The sequence below is a fragment of the Silurus aristotelis genome (assembly GCF_946808225.1).
Source record: "Silurus aristotelis genome assembly, chromosome: 13".
NCBI classification, from domain to species: Eukaryota; Metazoa; Chordata; class Actinopteri; order Siluriformes; family Siluridae; genus Silurus; species Silurus aristotelis.
In genome coordinates, this window is record NC_139586.1 from 27,906,842 (window position 1) to 27,923,494 (window position 16,653).

Below are 16,653 nucleotides of genomic sequence, written 5' to 3' on the forward strand. Positions count from 1 at the left end.
TCTTATCTGATGTCATATAATTTAAGATGTAGGCAAACTTTTAAAAATATAAGACAAAATTCCAAATGTTGTTCACTAATACAAGTTAGCTTGCTAAATGCTAATTTAGCAAAACGAGGACAAGTAGCAAAACAAAATAAATGTATGTGGAAATGTAACAGGATTCTGAACTGCACATGTCACTCTGGATAAGAACGTCTGCCAAATGCTGTAAATGTATATTAGTGCTAAAAGCTTCTCGGTACTACACTGATCGTTTAATGGTGGATGTGAACGTTTCAAAGCTGAAACCTATAAAAATAAAATATATACTGTAGTGTTCGGTTAAATAATGTCAATGTGTTTTCAAAGCACAATTTGAAATGAGTGAAAGTAAACCAAAGTGCCGTATGATAATAAAAAGTATAGCAACAGTCAATGAACTAACAAAGCACAGTACAGGAGATTCTATTTTTATCTACCATACAATATTTCTACTGAAAATACACCACGACCGACCCGATATAACATTATGACCACCTGCCTAATATTGTGTTGGTTCCCCTTTTGCTGCCAAAAAAGTCCTGACCTGTCGAGCATCAACAGCATTAACTAATTTGAGCTACTCGTCTGTTGGATCGGACCACACGGACCAGCCTTCACTCCTCACGTGCATCGATGAGCCTTGTTTGCCAACGACCCTGTCGCAGGTTCACCACTGTTCCTTCCTTGGAGCACTTTTAATAAATACTGACCACTGCAGACCAGGAACATCCCACAAGAGCTGCAGTTTTGGAGACGCTCTGACCCAGATGTCTAGGTTCAAATGTCTAGACGTTCAAATCCATTTTTCCTGCTTCTAATACATTGTTTTTGAGTACAAAATGTTCACTTGCTGCCTAATAAATAAATCCACCCACTAACAGGTGCCATGATGAAGAGATCATCACTGTTCTTCACTTCACCACTCATAATGATATAATATGCCTGATCAGTGTATTTACAAATAGGCAGATAAGGGCTCAACTTGTAGCAGCTTGGTGTTGCTTGGAATTTGAACTTCTGACGTTCAGATTCATAATCCATTGCTTTAACCACTGAATTACTACTCAGAAGTATAGTGCAATTAGCAGATGCTCTTATCCAGAGTCGTCTTCTTCTTTCGGCTGCTCCTGTTAGCCATCATCTGTCTCCATACCCTGCTCTTTCAAACCAAATGCCCTTATCCAGTGTGACTTACAATTATCTCATTTACACAATAGACATGGTGAGGCACAAGGGCCGGAAAGTGGCAGCTTGGTGCTGCTGGGATTTAAACTTTTTAACCAATGGGCCACAACTTTTATTTCATTTTTAGTTCTACTCAGGACTCTTGAACTGTCAAAGCAACTGTTTCCTCCTTCACATCACAGTTCTCAAGGTAACAAGTGTATTAGTATTAGTGTTTCATTTGAGATTTGGCCCTGTCTTCACCCCCTGTCCTGCCATTGGTCTGATTGTGTCCACCTATTTTGCATTAGTTTTATTCGTTTGTCTTTATATACATATATATCCTTTCTTTGATACGTACAGTGTAAATTCTATTTGAAAAAATATATCCAAAAATGGTGGATTGTCCCGTTTTAAAATTCTGGACCCTGGAATATGCTTCATAGACCCTCGGGTTGGTGAGGGGTTGAGTGGGAGAGGAATCCCGGGGCACCACTTTAAAAATCCAGGCAACGCAAATTACAAAAAGAAATTAAAACTGTTATGTTTCATGCTGCAAGCGTAACTGAGAAGCACGGCAAAGTATTTCAAACCACGCAAATGACTGACTCTTACTATAAGATCTGCTGTAGCTGTACACTGCACAATGTGGAATGCCAGTATAATTAGTGGTTTTGTTGCTGACAGATCAAACACTGTACTGAGTCATAGAGATGCCTACTTTCACTGGCAGTTAAAGAATAAAGCTTCTGATTATATTGTTTGTGTGTGTGTGTTAGCGCCTGACACTTTTAGATAACCATGCTGTCTGCGATTGTCGTGCTAATACAAAAGAAATGGCCCAGAATGAGAGTTGCTATGGTGATGTTTAACCTTTCCAAAACTATGCATACGCATAGATTTGATCTTGCAACGACACACTTATACCTGCACCCCATAAAGACAAGGAGGACTGGAAGTTTCCCTCCAGACAAATACTGTTATACTGTATGTAACGTAGCTAATGTGAAAAGCTGCAAAAAGTTTCAAACCGAGCTCCAAATAGAAGCAAGAACCATGCCGTCATCATTATATCAGAACTCAAACGTGTTTTTTTCCTCGCTCATACTCTCTCAGTAAGACAACACTGCTTAAAGACCTTACAGCTGCAAATTAAAGACAAGCGCATCTCTCAGCACTTCTGTAGTGGATCGTGTCAGCCAAAGCACCGGATTTAGCACCCTGTCAGCTACAGTAGTCGCAGCTCGCACACTCTGAAAACACAACCCTGTTTAAGGCACGCAGGAGCATTTCACAGCTTTCTCATGGACACACAGATGCTGCACTCATGATTATCTCTGTAGTTCCTCCAGACAGTCTTAAAATCAAATGGAATTAAATGGGAGACGTCTGCTTATGCATGTGTTTTCCCTCCTGAGACAAAAGAACAAAGTAATCTCAGTTAATCTCCTTTTGAACAAAGTCGCACTCTGTTCTCAAGTCTGCCAAATTAACTGTGTCAATTTCTGAATATGGTGTTAGCATGCAAAGGTATATTTTTGATATTGAATTTTGACATACAATCCTATTTAAATACACACTGTATGGAAAGTTTGCCCGACACCTGTGCTTCTGTAGAACATCCCATTCTTCATATAGTGCCCATTTACACTTATAATGAACTTCACTTCTCTGGGAAGATATTTTTCACTTACTTTCAGCCACAAGGATGATAGTAAAGTCAGGTAGTGATGTATATGAGGTGGGGAGGCCTGGGGTGCAGGGTTGATGTCAGCGCTTTATAGCAGGAGATCTTTCACTTCAACCTATATAAACATATATTCATGGAGCTGGATTTGTATGAAGGTACATTGTCAGGCTGGAACTGGTTTGGGTCTCCTTGTTCAATGAAGTGAAAATTTCATGCTACACCATCAAAGACTTTTGTCTCTTTTACCTGTACTTGGAGCATCTAAACTAGCATGTGCATCGACTGTAATTGACAAACTGATGCAGTGCTTTTAGGTAAAGGTACAGTAGCATTGCAGCATCACAGCTCCAGGATCTTGGCTCCTATACGGAGCTCAGTTAGTGTGTTTCTGAGGTTTGCATGTTCTATTTGTGTTTGCGTCCACATTCTCCCATATACTGTCTGTTTTACATGCCTTTATAGTATGTCTTTATGGAATGTTCCTGGGATTTCTTGACCTGGATAAAGCACATCCTGTTGATGATAGAGTGAATTGAAGATAAGGTACTGGTGAGGTACACTCTAACCCATGTAAAGCATATAGTCATGGAGCTGGCTTTGTGCACAAGTGCACTGTCATGCTTGAACAGGGTTGGGTCTCCTAGTTCAAGTGAAGGAAAAATGTAATGCTAGTAAATCCAGAGACATCCTATACAACGGTGTGACTCTGACTTTGTGGTAACAGTTTGGGGAAAAAAACACATCTGTCTGGAAAAGTCTATTATATTTTGCATACTGCTTTATGACTTTCTGATGCAAATGCTTCAGATTTAGCCAAATAGTTTATCTGTTACGGTCTCTAAAACACATAGTAAAGAAAGAACTCCGCAAAGCATCACATAGTTTATGATTCCATGAATGTCTTCAGAGTGTCTCTTTTTTTCTACCTAATACATGATAGGTGCTTCTACTGTATATTTATGTGTCATGTCAAATGTGTGATGAGACCTGTTTCAGATTTATGACCCTATATGTTTCACTAATTCGTTTTCATCCAGCCCTGAAACTCCACACTCCTCATACAGCACACCCTTTCCATTTTCTCCACGGGTTTGCAGTTGTAATTAAATAACGATCGCTCTAATGGGCAGTGTGAAGTCGCCGAGGTGTAGTGAAGTGTTGAAATGTAGCCAGTCGAGTCTCGTGGGTTAGGAGGAACCGAGAGGATGTTTTACAGACAGACGGTGAGGGAAAGGAAATGACAGGCAGTGCTGAGACTACATGAGCCAGAGCTTTATTAGGCTCTGCACTGTAATTTCTGCAAGTCGAGCACCAGACAAACCTGCTGCAGCAAAGCCTCACGGAAAGAAATACCTCAGTGCTCGAGCGTTGTTATATTAGAAAGTGTCAGAAGGTTCATTTGCTTCGTTACGCTTTCAGTTTGATAGGAAAATTCAATTGTGATGAAGAAATCGGCCTGTTCTTCTTCTTCGTCTCAGTAGTAGTAGCAGTAGTGTTTTTTCATCTTCATTTTCAATATACTTTATTACCTACAGGATGTGCGTTAGCCTGATCAGGGTTATAAAAAAATAACAGAAACACTTGACATACCATAAAGACTTGCAAAAGAGACACGCACTAAATGAACGTGGACCAAACATAAATAGAACTTGCAAACCTCAGAATATACACTAATCCGGCCTCTAGATAGGAGCCAAGATCCTGGAGCTGTGATGCTGCAATGCTACCGCTGCTTAAAAACACTGCATCAGTTTTTCCAATACAGTCAATGCACATGCCAGTTTAGATGATCCAAGTACAGGTAAAAGAGACAGAAGAAGGAGACAAAACAGCTTAGGCTTCTTATACACTATAGGGACAAAAATATTGGAACGCCTGACTTATCATCCACGTATGGTTCATCCTCAAACAATGCTATAGTCGCACAACTGCATTTGATGCCTTCAGATTCTGTAACATTATAGCCAAATAGCATTTGAACTAGGAGACCCAAACCTGTTCCAGCATGGTTTACATGGGTTGCAGTGGAACATCTTCCACTATAAAGCTCTGACCTGAACTCTGTTAAACATGAATGAAGCTGACTGTACCCCAGGCCTAATCACTTCACCTATATCAGTATCTGACTTTCCTAACACCATTGTGGCTAAATGAATCTCCACAAATCCGCACAAAATCTAGTGGAACATCTTCCTAGAAGAGTGGAAGTTATTATAACTGTATATGGAATGTGGAATGCAAAATCAAATGCTCAGGTGTCTACAAACCTTTGCCCATATACTGTATATTTATTTATATATTTCTTTAAATGTAAGAATATATAAAGGCACCAGGAGCATCATATCACATATAACCTCATCCAGATTCGGTCGATATCAACCTACTCGTTCACTCGTTTTTTCAGTAACCGCTTTTTTCCAGCATGTTTTTTTTTGAGCTGGGAATTGAAATTGGAGAACCCAGAAGAAACCCATGTGTATATACAGGGAGAACATGCAAAACTCCACACAGACAGTAACCAGATCGCTGATGTGAACCAGGAACCTTGAAACAGTCATAATGGTATGATGTCATAATGTTATGGGAAAAGGTTTTGAAGACGTTACCTAATAAAATTTTTTACTAATTTATGTCGCATTTCTGTAAACCGTCTACGTACAAATTTAGACCAAAACTGAATTTTGTTTTATACATCAGGATAATTTTAGTTTTAATTTAATTTTCAGGGTCTTAGAATAGCACATGAGAATCAATGTGAATGTTGCGGTGGTCAGTGGCTGTAGATACGAGCAGTAAAGTAAAACAGAGTCGGACACGTGGTAAGTTCTGCATTCCCGGAGACATGCTTATAGTGCCTTAGCAGTAAAGGAGGAGAAATCTTAGACTGTATTGACTCACTGAAATCCAACTGCACTACCCTGCTTCAGGGTTTCTTATTTATTGCCCTACATTATTCACACAGTATCAAACAAGAGCAGGCATGATATCCAAGAAAATCCATTAACACACACACACACACTTAAGAATATTGCCATTCTGGAGCTAGGACCACTATACACATTGTATGACTAAGCTGCATGCTTCTGGTTGATGAGGTGACAGTTGCAGCCCCAACCTGATGGTCTCTGTGGTACAGCAGCTCTGTCACCGCATGATCCTCTGACTTCCTGTCTCTCTCTGTCCTCCTTTCCTGCCAGCATAAATCACCATCAGCCCCAAGCAGGAGTACACATCGCACCACATGCACCCGAATGTAGCACCAAGGCTAGTGCGTTCACACACAAGTAGAGTCTGTGTTTGTGCTTATAATAGACTCCACTCTTCTGGGAAGATGTTTCACTAGATTTTGGAGTGTGCGTGTGAATATTTGTGATTATTAAAACCCTGAATAAAGTCATGTAGGTGAGATGAGGAGGCATGGGGTGCAGAATTTCCATTTATCCCAAAGGGGTTCAATGGGGTTGAGGTCAGAGCTCTATAGCAGATCTTCCACTCCAGGTCATGTAAAGCATATCTTCATGGAGCTGGAACAGGCTTGGGTGTCCTAGTTCAAGTGAAGGGAAAATTTTAATTTTTTTTCCACAGCATCCAAAGAGGTCCTATACATATGTGTGTGCCTGCAACTTTGTGGAAACCATTTGGAAAAGAACCACATATGGCTGGAAGAGTCAGGTGTCCCAGTACTTTTGTACATATAGTGTAAGACTGATACACTGATCAGGCACAATGTTGACCACTGAAAGGTGAAGTAAATAACACTAATTATCTCTTCATCATGGCACCTGTTAGTGGGTGGATTTTTTTAATAGGCAGCAAGTGAACAACAGAAACAGGGGAAAATGGACGACCGGGTCAGAGCATCTCCAAACTGCAGCTCTTGTGGGATGCTCCCAGTCTCCAGTGGTCAGTGTCTATCAAAAGTGCTCCAAGGAAGGAACAGTGGTGAACTGGCGACAAGGTTGTGGGGGATCATTGATGCATGTGAGGAGCAAAGGCTGGACCGTGTGGTCCCATTCAACAGATGAGCTCTTGTAGCTCAAATTGCTGAAGAAGTTTAGCTGTTGATGATCGACTAGTCGCACTTGTTTTGGCAGCAAAAAGGGACCAACACAGTATTAGGCAGGTGCTCATAATGTTATGCCTGAGCGGTGTCCAGAACTGTTCACATTTAACAAGCACACAAGCACAGAGGTACTTTTGCTTGAATAGCTATATTATGATTTTTAAAAACACCAGCAGTGTCGATAACAAATTTCCAACTTACACAGGGACATTTCATGTGATTAGATTTATAAATGTGTAATTGTTAATTTTTTTTATTTTAGAATGAGTCCCCAGTTATCTAACAGTTGGCAGGACAGAGGTTTACATGTGGTGGCTCAGTGGTTAAGGCTCTTGGTTCCTGATCATAAGGTCGGGGGGATCAAGCCCCAAATGCCTCTCTTGGGTTTCATGAGTAAGGGCTTTAACTCTCATGCTCCGGGGGTGCTGTATCATGGCTGACCCTGCGCTTTGACCCCAGCTACTTAACAACATTGCTGGGATACGAGAAGAAACATTGTGGTACACACCTCCTTCCATATGTATGATGTAGGTCAACCCCATCCTCGTGCAAGTTTAAGTTTAAGTTTATGCATAATTTAGGTGTCCTTGGATCCCGATCTAAAGAAGGTACCGGAATCATAAACTAAAGGGGCACGCTTGCATTCCCTATCCCCTGTCTCAGAGCACTGTCATGTTCAGACAAGAGGAAAAGAGAATCTGAACAGTCTGCAATCTTGCAAAAAAAAAGGGGAAAAGAAAAAATCCTCTCAAAAACCAGACCCAATAATGTAATCCATCACGGCCGGCAGGACAGAATGCAATCTAGTTCACCTCCATATAGAACCCATGCGCTACAAAAAGCCCTCGCAGAAAGTGTGCTAATCTTATCCCCAGTAAAGCGAACGTACCCACTGTACTAGACGGCATCAGGGGAAGATAGAGCAAAGACAAAAACCTTAGAAAGTTCAGACTGTAATAAAAGGTAATTGCACCTATTTCTTTTGCACTGGATTTATTGGGCAAAATTTGATTAGACGTTACAAAGACGTTAGTGGAGTGGTTTAGACCATGTCCACGCTAATACGTTTTCTTTTGAAAACGCAACTTATTCTCTCCATTTTGGCCTTCCATTAAACTGAGACTAAGACAATGTTGTCTTTTGAAAACGCGCTCCAAAGTGGATGAATTTGAAAACTCGATTTTCGCGTTGCAGTGCGGACTGTGAAAACGGTGGTCGTCACGATGATGCATTTTTAGTCATTGCCGGAAAGTAAATAAGCGAACGGGATTGTGGATCGTTTTTTAGACAAAAATGCCATTTTCAAATGTATCCGGATTAGTGTAGATGTGGCCTAAGACTCTGGGTTACTGATCAGAAGGTGGAAAATTCAAGCCCCAGTACTGCCAAGCTGAAACTTCTGGGCCCTTCAGCATGGCCCTTAACCCTCTGCTTCAGGGGCACTGTATATCAGGGCTGATCCTGTACTCTGACACCAGCTTCCTACCAAGCTGGTATATGCAGAGAAAGAATTTCTCTGCTGTAGTGTATATCACAAGTAAAAGCCTCTTTTTTCAATAACAACAAAGTTACAGTATATTTATGGTACATAATTAATGGTACCACTTTAGTTTCCACTTGATTTAATATTAATCTACAATTTGTATCAAATGCTGTTCATTGACTTTACCTTCCAAAATGCAGATGTTTATTGTTGTTTTTGTAATTAGAACGTTTCTATCTCTCTGTCGGTAAAGTCCCTCTGACTGTTTACTCTTTGTATAGCCACGATTTAATTATCTTATTTCCATGCATCACAAGGTCATAGCGATGCCTCATTTTTATTACCGACGGATTTGTCACCGTAATTGAAGTGCTCTAACATTGAGTCCGTTGTGAGCTCCGCTGTAATTGAATTCTTAGGCAAGATTTACAATCTCCCATTGATTCTTTACCCAAACAGAACCTTTACAACACTGGCGTCACAGATTCTCAGGTTCTTTTTATTAGAAAGCGAACTTGTTTTCAAGAAACATACTCACATCCGATCATCATCATGGCCACGGCAAAAATCTTCTCCCCGTCCGTAGTGGGGGCGATGTTGCCAAAGCCGATGCTAGTCAGACTGGTCATGGTGAAGTACAGTGAGGTGATGTAGACCGAGTCCTTGCTCGGGCCGCCCTCCCACTTGCCCGAACCGCTGGCGTTGAAGCGGTATGGGTTGCCCACTGCCTCCCCCAGCAGATACAACCAGCTGTCGGTGCGTACCACATTGGCCTCCTCGTCGATGACCTCGTAATCCCCGATGCTGAACCAGATGCAAGCCAGCCAGTGAGCAGCCAGGCCAAAGACACACACCAGCAGCACCAGCACTGCCGCTCCATACTCTATATAGTGGTCCAGTTTGCGGGCCACGCGGCCCAAACGAAGAAGTCGCACCACCTTCAGAGAGCTGAAGAGGCTACTAATGCCCTGTGTATCAAACAATAAAGGAAAAATTAGATGTAATGCTTTTGTGGCAAATATTTTCCTTCCAAATATCAGTGAAATTTAGAAACAAATAAGAGGATAGAATTAGACAAAGTTTATATCGCTTCATTCGGCAAAGAGGTTTGTATTATATTGCAATTTTATATACCACAAATCTGATTGCTCAGAAACTATGGAAGGAGTCTCCAGTTGTTTTGCTTTGCAAAACTCAGTATATTTTCCACCATAGGACAATGGAATTTGCATGTGACTATTTCTTGGTTGCATTTTTTTATTCATGTTTTTCATGTATTCATTTTAAAACCGAGACAAATAACAAGCTAGTCACTTGTTTAGGCACAGGTTTTCTCCATTAAATATGTAGTCAATTGGCCACCATATGGCCTCTTCAGAGACAGTTACTCCAGAAATAACATTATTATGTCATGATAATGATGTTCAGAATATGAAGGTTAAATCTGAAGCTTAGCAGGAAATGATGATTTCACTTTGAGCTTCCGCATCGCTATAATGGCCAGTGTTTTGCTCACTACTCACATGGGGTGCTCATAAAAAATGCATTGCTTTTGGCTGGAGCAAAGTAAATCATCAAAAGCATATTGACTATCAGGTAAAGAGAAGTCATGCATGACATTGGTGGAGCATCCTCTCTGGGTATCACCTCTGTATTTCTTTGAGCTGAGCTGAGCTGAGCTGAATTAGCTTGCTTACAGCATGTTGACAAGTCCAGCAATTCCAGTGACCTCAATGATTTGGAAGGAGGAGACTGTGCCAGCAGTATTAATCTTTATTTACACCACTTGGCTTCACCACTAATGAACAAACAATACAATATAAATTTTTTTCCAGCAATTTACTGGTCAACATCTGTCAGTGTGATATGGCATGGTTGCTAAAAAAAACAACAACACATATACACTAGAAATGTGCATCTCTATAACGGAGGCAGATGTGATTCTCCTCTCGATGTACATATACATATAAAGCAGCCACCGATGCAATGCGATACGTTTCACCCAATTTAGATGCAGTGCGATCCCATTTCGATTCGATTCAACACAATGTGATTGAATGCAATACGATGCAATGGGGAGAGCAAATTATGCTATGCAGGTCAATATGGTGCAGATAGTAGTAGTTTATTTCTTTGGTTTAAACAGACAGCAAATCATCAATTTAATGAAGTGCCTTCTGACTTAACGCATGGCCTTTTCACAAACAGGCCGTTTGAATAAAACCAGGCGTTCTTTTCCTGTTCTATCTTCAGGAAGATGCAGCTCTACCTCTGCCATGTTAATCTGTATTCTATGTGACTCTCAGGATAGGTCTCGGTCTCCGTAGCATTGTCAAGAAACAGCGTGGAGAAATCGATCTACATATCAAACATTGGTCACAAATTAGTGGTTACTTTCGAAATAATAAAAGTAAAGCTCAACTTCTAATAATGATATATAAAGAAATAGTTTTTTTACAATGTAAATATGATAAAAAATTGTGCAAATGCCAACTTGTGTCTAATGCACACAATGCATCACATTTTTGCCAATGCCCCGATGCGAATCTGTGAATATCAGTCACTATTATACACTATATGTACGAAAGTATTGGCATTTTCCTAGCCACATGTCCCCAAATTGTTACTACAAACTTGCAGGCACACGATGTCTACAATGTATTTGAATGCAGTAGCATGAAACTTTTCCTTTAAAACTTTTTTTCCTGAAATAGGAGAACCAAAACTGTTCCAACATGACAATGCCCCTGTGCAAAATGCTTGATATATGCTTTACTGTACATGGGTTGGAATGGAAGATCCTGAGCATGATTTAATCTTTTGGGATGAATGTGAACACTGACTGCACCCTAGACCCTTCTCACCTCGCCCACATCAGTAAAACAACTTTACTAACACACTTGAGACTGAATGAATCTCCACAAATCTCCACAAGCACATTACAAAATCTAGGAAAACATCTTCCCAGAAGAGTGAAGGTTATTATAACAGCAAATGAGACTAAATGTAAAATGGGATGTTCGAAAAGTGCATACCAATTATGCTCAGGTGTCCACAAACTTTTGTCCATACAGTGTATCTATCCTGGTCATGATCACAAGCTGTTGCCGATAAAAGCATTGTTTGTTTTTTTTACCTTTTACTGACCCTTTTGCTTTTATATGAGGTAGGCTTGGGTCAATTCAACATTGTTATTGGATTATTTAAGGTTATACTGCAAGTTCTATCCAGACATCCAAGAGTGCTACTGTATTTGTCACTGATGTTACTTTTTATCCTTCAGGGGACATGAAGTGCAGGATCATTATGCAGGATATAATTAAGTCCATTAAATCTCCCACCTGAATCCTGCAGGACACCTTTGAATACTATCAGAAAACCATCCATCATAGGTCACATGTTCAACAATTAAGAGCCTTAATACTGCAATGTCAGCCCATATTGAGGACCGAATGGCATCACTAGCAATCCCAATACAACAAAATAAGGAATCAATAAAGACCTGTAATTGTTTTTGTGAAATGTGGTACTCGGTTGTAACTTCATGTCGGCCAGATTGCTGCTAAACTAAATTTAATGGCAAATATAAAGTTATGATAAAGACAAATAGTTTCACCTCTCAGATATCACCCGATAACGTAGCGAAACAGGAGAATAGAAAGGACTAGAAGACAATAGACAAAACCCAGAGGGAGAATATTCAGCTTGCAATTATGGTAAACTCTGCACCACTCTTAGCATGCGTCACTGCTGCTTGATTAAAGGCATTGAGAGACTCTTCTCTTCATCGAATCTTCAACACATCGCTGACCTAAACATCTCTAGTATTGTTGAGCAGCACGGACGCCTCACTGAGGCTTCAATAACGCTCTGAGCAAGAAAAGACTGCAGACTAGACTATAATGAGTACTCCGAGCCTGCATTGCTTGAGAGAGAGAGACAGAGACCAATCGGCAGACATTCATTCGTGCCAAGTGCAATAAAAGAGGATAAAGTTGAGTGAAGTTTTGAGTCACTTTATTTTCCATTTTCCATAGATGCCATGTGCAGATGTATAAATATTTTACTCATATCATATGTGTATTTAATAATAAATGTTGGCTTTCGAATTAAACAGTTCCCCTCCATCATTTACTGCTACAGATCCCCCTCCCATTAAAGAAAGGAAACATTATGTGGCCCTTACATAAAAAGGTTTGGGGACTCCTGCTCAAGATAAAATGATGTTTACCAAAGCTTGGAGACAGCACGTTTATACACTTTGTAAGTATAATGGTACATTTCCCTAGGGTGGAATAAACTCCCCCGAGGTGTCTGCTGTTGGCTCGCAAAATGCCACATTAAAAAGCCAGTTGGATAATTAATCCGTGTTCCTGATGTCTGGTTTGACACTGCCAAAAGTAAAGATTAAACACAAAATGTAATTCACGTGTCGGTCATCTGTCGCCTCGGGCAATAAGACTACATGATTCGTTTAACATAGCTAACATACATCAAGCGTGTTCATTCACCAAAATTATCCAAATTTGAATGAAGTATCTGCCAAGTGGTATTTTGAAAATGCTAGTATAAATCAGTTTTCTATTGCAAAGCTTATTTCCCATTAGGTGTCATAAAAATTTATGTTAGTAGTTTCAAATTCTGTGAGGAAACATTTATGTTCAGATGATAAAACTTTCAGAGTGTAAAAGATTTCTTTGCTGTGTGTTTCAGAGATCCAGGGAAACACCCCTTTTAATACTTTTTTATTAAAATTAAAATCTTCCTCTTCTGTTTCTTTCAGCTTCTACTATTAGGTGGCGCCACAGCGGATCATCCGTCTCCATACCCCCCTGTCCTCTACATCTGCCTCTTTCAACCCAACTACCTGCATTGCTCAATGCCACTGTCTCTAATCCATACAACATCTCAGGTCTTACCACAGTCCTATAAACTTTCCCTTTCACTCTCACAGATACTCTTCTATCACAAATCACTCCTGCTATCACTCTTCTCCACCCACTCCACCCTGCCTGAATTCTTTTCTTTACTTCTCTAACACACTCTCCATTACTTTGCACTGTTGACCCCAGGTACCTGAACTTCTCCACCTTCTCCACCTCTTCTCCCTGCAACCGCACCCCTCCACTGCCCTCCCTCTCATTCACACACATGTACTCTGTCTTACTCCTACTGACTTTCATTCCCCTTCTCTCCAGCGTGTACCTCCACCTCTCCAGACTCTTCTCAACCTGCTTCCTACTCCCACAAATAACAATATCATCTGCAAACATCATAGTCCATGGAGACTCCTGTCTGACCTCGTCCGTCAACCTGTCCATCAGAGCCGATCCTTGATGCAGTCCAACCTCCACCTTGAACCAGTCTGTCGTTTCTACTGCACACTTCACTGCTGTCACACTGTCCTCATACATGTCCTGCACCACCCTCACATACTTCTGACACACCTGACTTTCTCATACAATACCACAACTCCTCTCTCTCCACCATGTTGTACGCTTTCTCGAAATCCACAAACACACAATGCAACTCCTTCTGACCTGGCATCTTCTCTTCTTCCAAAATCCTGTTAAACAATCTTGTTAAAAACTCCACTGCATCTCTCCTTAACATCTCCATGGTTCTACCGGTATGTCATCTGGTCCAACCGACTTTCCACTCTTCATCCTCTTAATCGCTGCTCTCACTTTCTCCTTACTAATCCTATTCACTTCCTGCTTCACCATCTCCACACCATCCACCCTTCTCTCATTTTCCTTGTTCATCAGCTGCTTAAAATACTCCCTTCATCTTCTCAACAATTTTCTGTCTAAAATATCACCTTTTCATGAATTAAATACAATATATAGGCAAAAGTTTTGTGTGCCATATGTGGTTCTTCCCTAAGATGTTGCCACAAACTTGAATGCACACAATTTTATAGGTTGTTCTTGGATGCAGTAGCATGAACTAGGAGGCCCAAGAATGATCTTAACAAAGGTTGGAGTGGAGGATCTCCTGTTATAAAGCTCTAAACTCAACTCTATTGAACATGTTGGGGGAAAATGGGGGACAAAAATGGGGAAAAACCCTTGTGGTGAATAAAAATTCACAACCACGCTCCAAAATCCAGTGAAACATCCTCCCAGAAGAGTGGTGTTTATTATAACGGAGATTTGAGATTAGGCAAACTTTTGAATTACCAACCACCCAGATTCTGTTCGCAGTCATGATTATATGATTTCATATGAATGAAAATGGTCATAATCCTGTCAGGTTAGATCATTTCACTGAACTGGTTAACCGATGCTGCATGAGTTTAGCTTATTAGCTAGCCATCTTGTACTTGTACTTAGCGGTCTAATTTCCTGAGAGGATTTATAAGCCATATTTATAACAAATGTTTATAATCTTTTGTTATGAATATGGCTAATAAATCCTCTCAGGAAATTAGTCTCAAGAGCATGTTAGACAGCTAATTAGCATTAGCAATGAAGTTTATTACTGATAAATGAACATTTACAAATATTGATTCCCGCAGAAATCCTGTCAGGTTAGCTCTTTTTATTTGCCAGGCTAATATCTATGACTAGATGAAATGTCAATTGCACCCTTGTTACTACTTGGATACTCTACTTATACAGAATGTGCTATGCATGAGTTTTTCTATTTCTATTATAGTGCACCATGTAGGTGTCAGCGAATTGGGACAGAAATTTAATTCCCTCAATAGTTTACTGTTATATTACTCTGCATTTATACATCCTTTGATTGGAGGGTCAGAGAGGGCACTAGTCAGAGCTCGCAAACTGCATCTGTAGCAAACTGCATTTATCTGTTCATTCATTGTACAATGACTGACAGAGAAGACAAATTTGATTTGGTCGCAGATACACATTTACAAGATGGAATTTTCAAGAAAAGCTGGACTTTGTGAGGTAAGGTGGACCAAAAAAGTTTAAAAGAGTGTTTAAGCTTTTTCATGAACCATTTATACTCTTGTGCAGGGGCGTAGATTACGCGGGGGACGCGGGGGACATGTCACCCGCACTTTTTATAAAAATTTAATTCGTCCCCCTCACTTTTTTTAGTGGAGGAACAAAAAACAGGTAACACTACACATTTCCTGCCCCTGCTCTTGTGCTTCCTTTTCTGTAGAATTTTTTGCAGGGAGAACCCTGGGTCATTATATGAGGTTAATCTTGATTCTTCTGATGGAGATGATGTTTGCGGACAGTGCAGCTGTGGCTACAGTGAAAGGAGAAATGTTGAATTGTGTTCATTGGGTTTTCTGCTGAAGCAATGCAATTCATTTTTACTGTATGAGATTTCTGTCTGTGATGCAGTGCTCTGTTCTACTGAGTTTGTCTATAATTTTGATGGTTTCTATAGTCCTGGTGTCACAATGATGGTATTAAGAGGTTATTAAAGTGATTCTGACAGGACACCACTAAAAGCCTATGTGTAACATGCACATTTCTGTTCTGACTACATATTACTGCATAGGCAATAAAATTGCAAATCATAACTCAATACACAATGGTCTAGTCTGATATTCATGAAAATCATTTAAAAAATGATTCCATACCAACTAATGGTAAATGGCAGTGAACAAAACAGAAAACTTCTTACCTCATCAACATTCTCAAAAGCGTTGATGACATCGTAGGGTAGGCAGGAAAGCAGGTCAATAACAAACCAGGTCTTCACATAGTTCATGCGGATAAGTTTTGGGTCTGATATCACCTCCCCGGCTGGTCCAACAAACGTAGTGTGAAAATTAAGCACAATGTCTACGAGAAAGATGACGTCCACGATGCTGTCCACCACCAGCCAGGTGACGTTGTTCTGCTTGGTCTTGAAGGAGACATTGTATGGTACCATGATGGCTGTGTAGAAGGTGAGGATAAGGATCACCCAGTCCCAGGTGGTCTTGAAAGTGCAATAATGCAGTATGATGTGGGGTGGCGTCTTGGGCGTCTCTTGTTTGTACTGGGGGAGGATGTCTGATCCCAACTGCAAAACCTGACAACAAGTGCTTAATGAATTTAATGCAATGTTTATTTTATAGCATTTAAACACAATTTATATTTACATGATGGATTAGATAGCACTAGGGACAATTGGTAGACACCATAAGGAATGCACAAATCATACATTTATTAGCAAGTCCACTGGATTTAGCAGGTATAAATGCGAATGTGTTTGCCCAGTTTTAGGGTTTAGTTGCATAGGAAACTACAGGCAAAT

At 40.3% G+C, this 16,653-nt stretch overlaps 2 protein-coding genes across 2 annotated transcripts in view; one reads left to right on the top strand and one right to left on the bottom strand.

Annotated features, from left to right (window-relative positions):
- The window catches only part of rab3b (RAB3B, member RAS oncogene family), a 346,193-nt gene that overhangs the window by 295,125 nt on the left and 34,415 nt on the right, over positions 1-16,653 (top strand). The gene's annotated exons all lie outside the window — the stretch shown is intronic.
- kcnh1b (potassium voltage-gated channel, subfamily H (eag-related), member 1b) overlaps positions 1-16,653 on the bottom strand; it is a 50,555-nt gene that overhangs the window by 24,372 nt on the left and 9,530 nt on the right. The window contains exons 7-8 of the mRNA XM_083559083.1: positions 16,036-16,428; positions 8,963-9,392 (exon numbers count right to left, since the gene is read on the bottom strand). Of these exons, the coding sequence (XP_083415209.1) occupies positions 8,963-9,392; positions 16,036-16,428 (823 nt within the window). The remainder of the gene's footprint in view (positions 1-8,962; positions 9,393-16,035; positions 16,429-16,653) is intronic.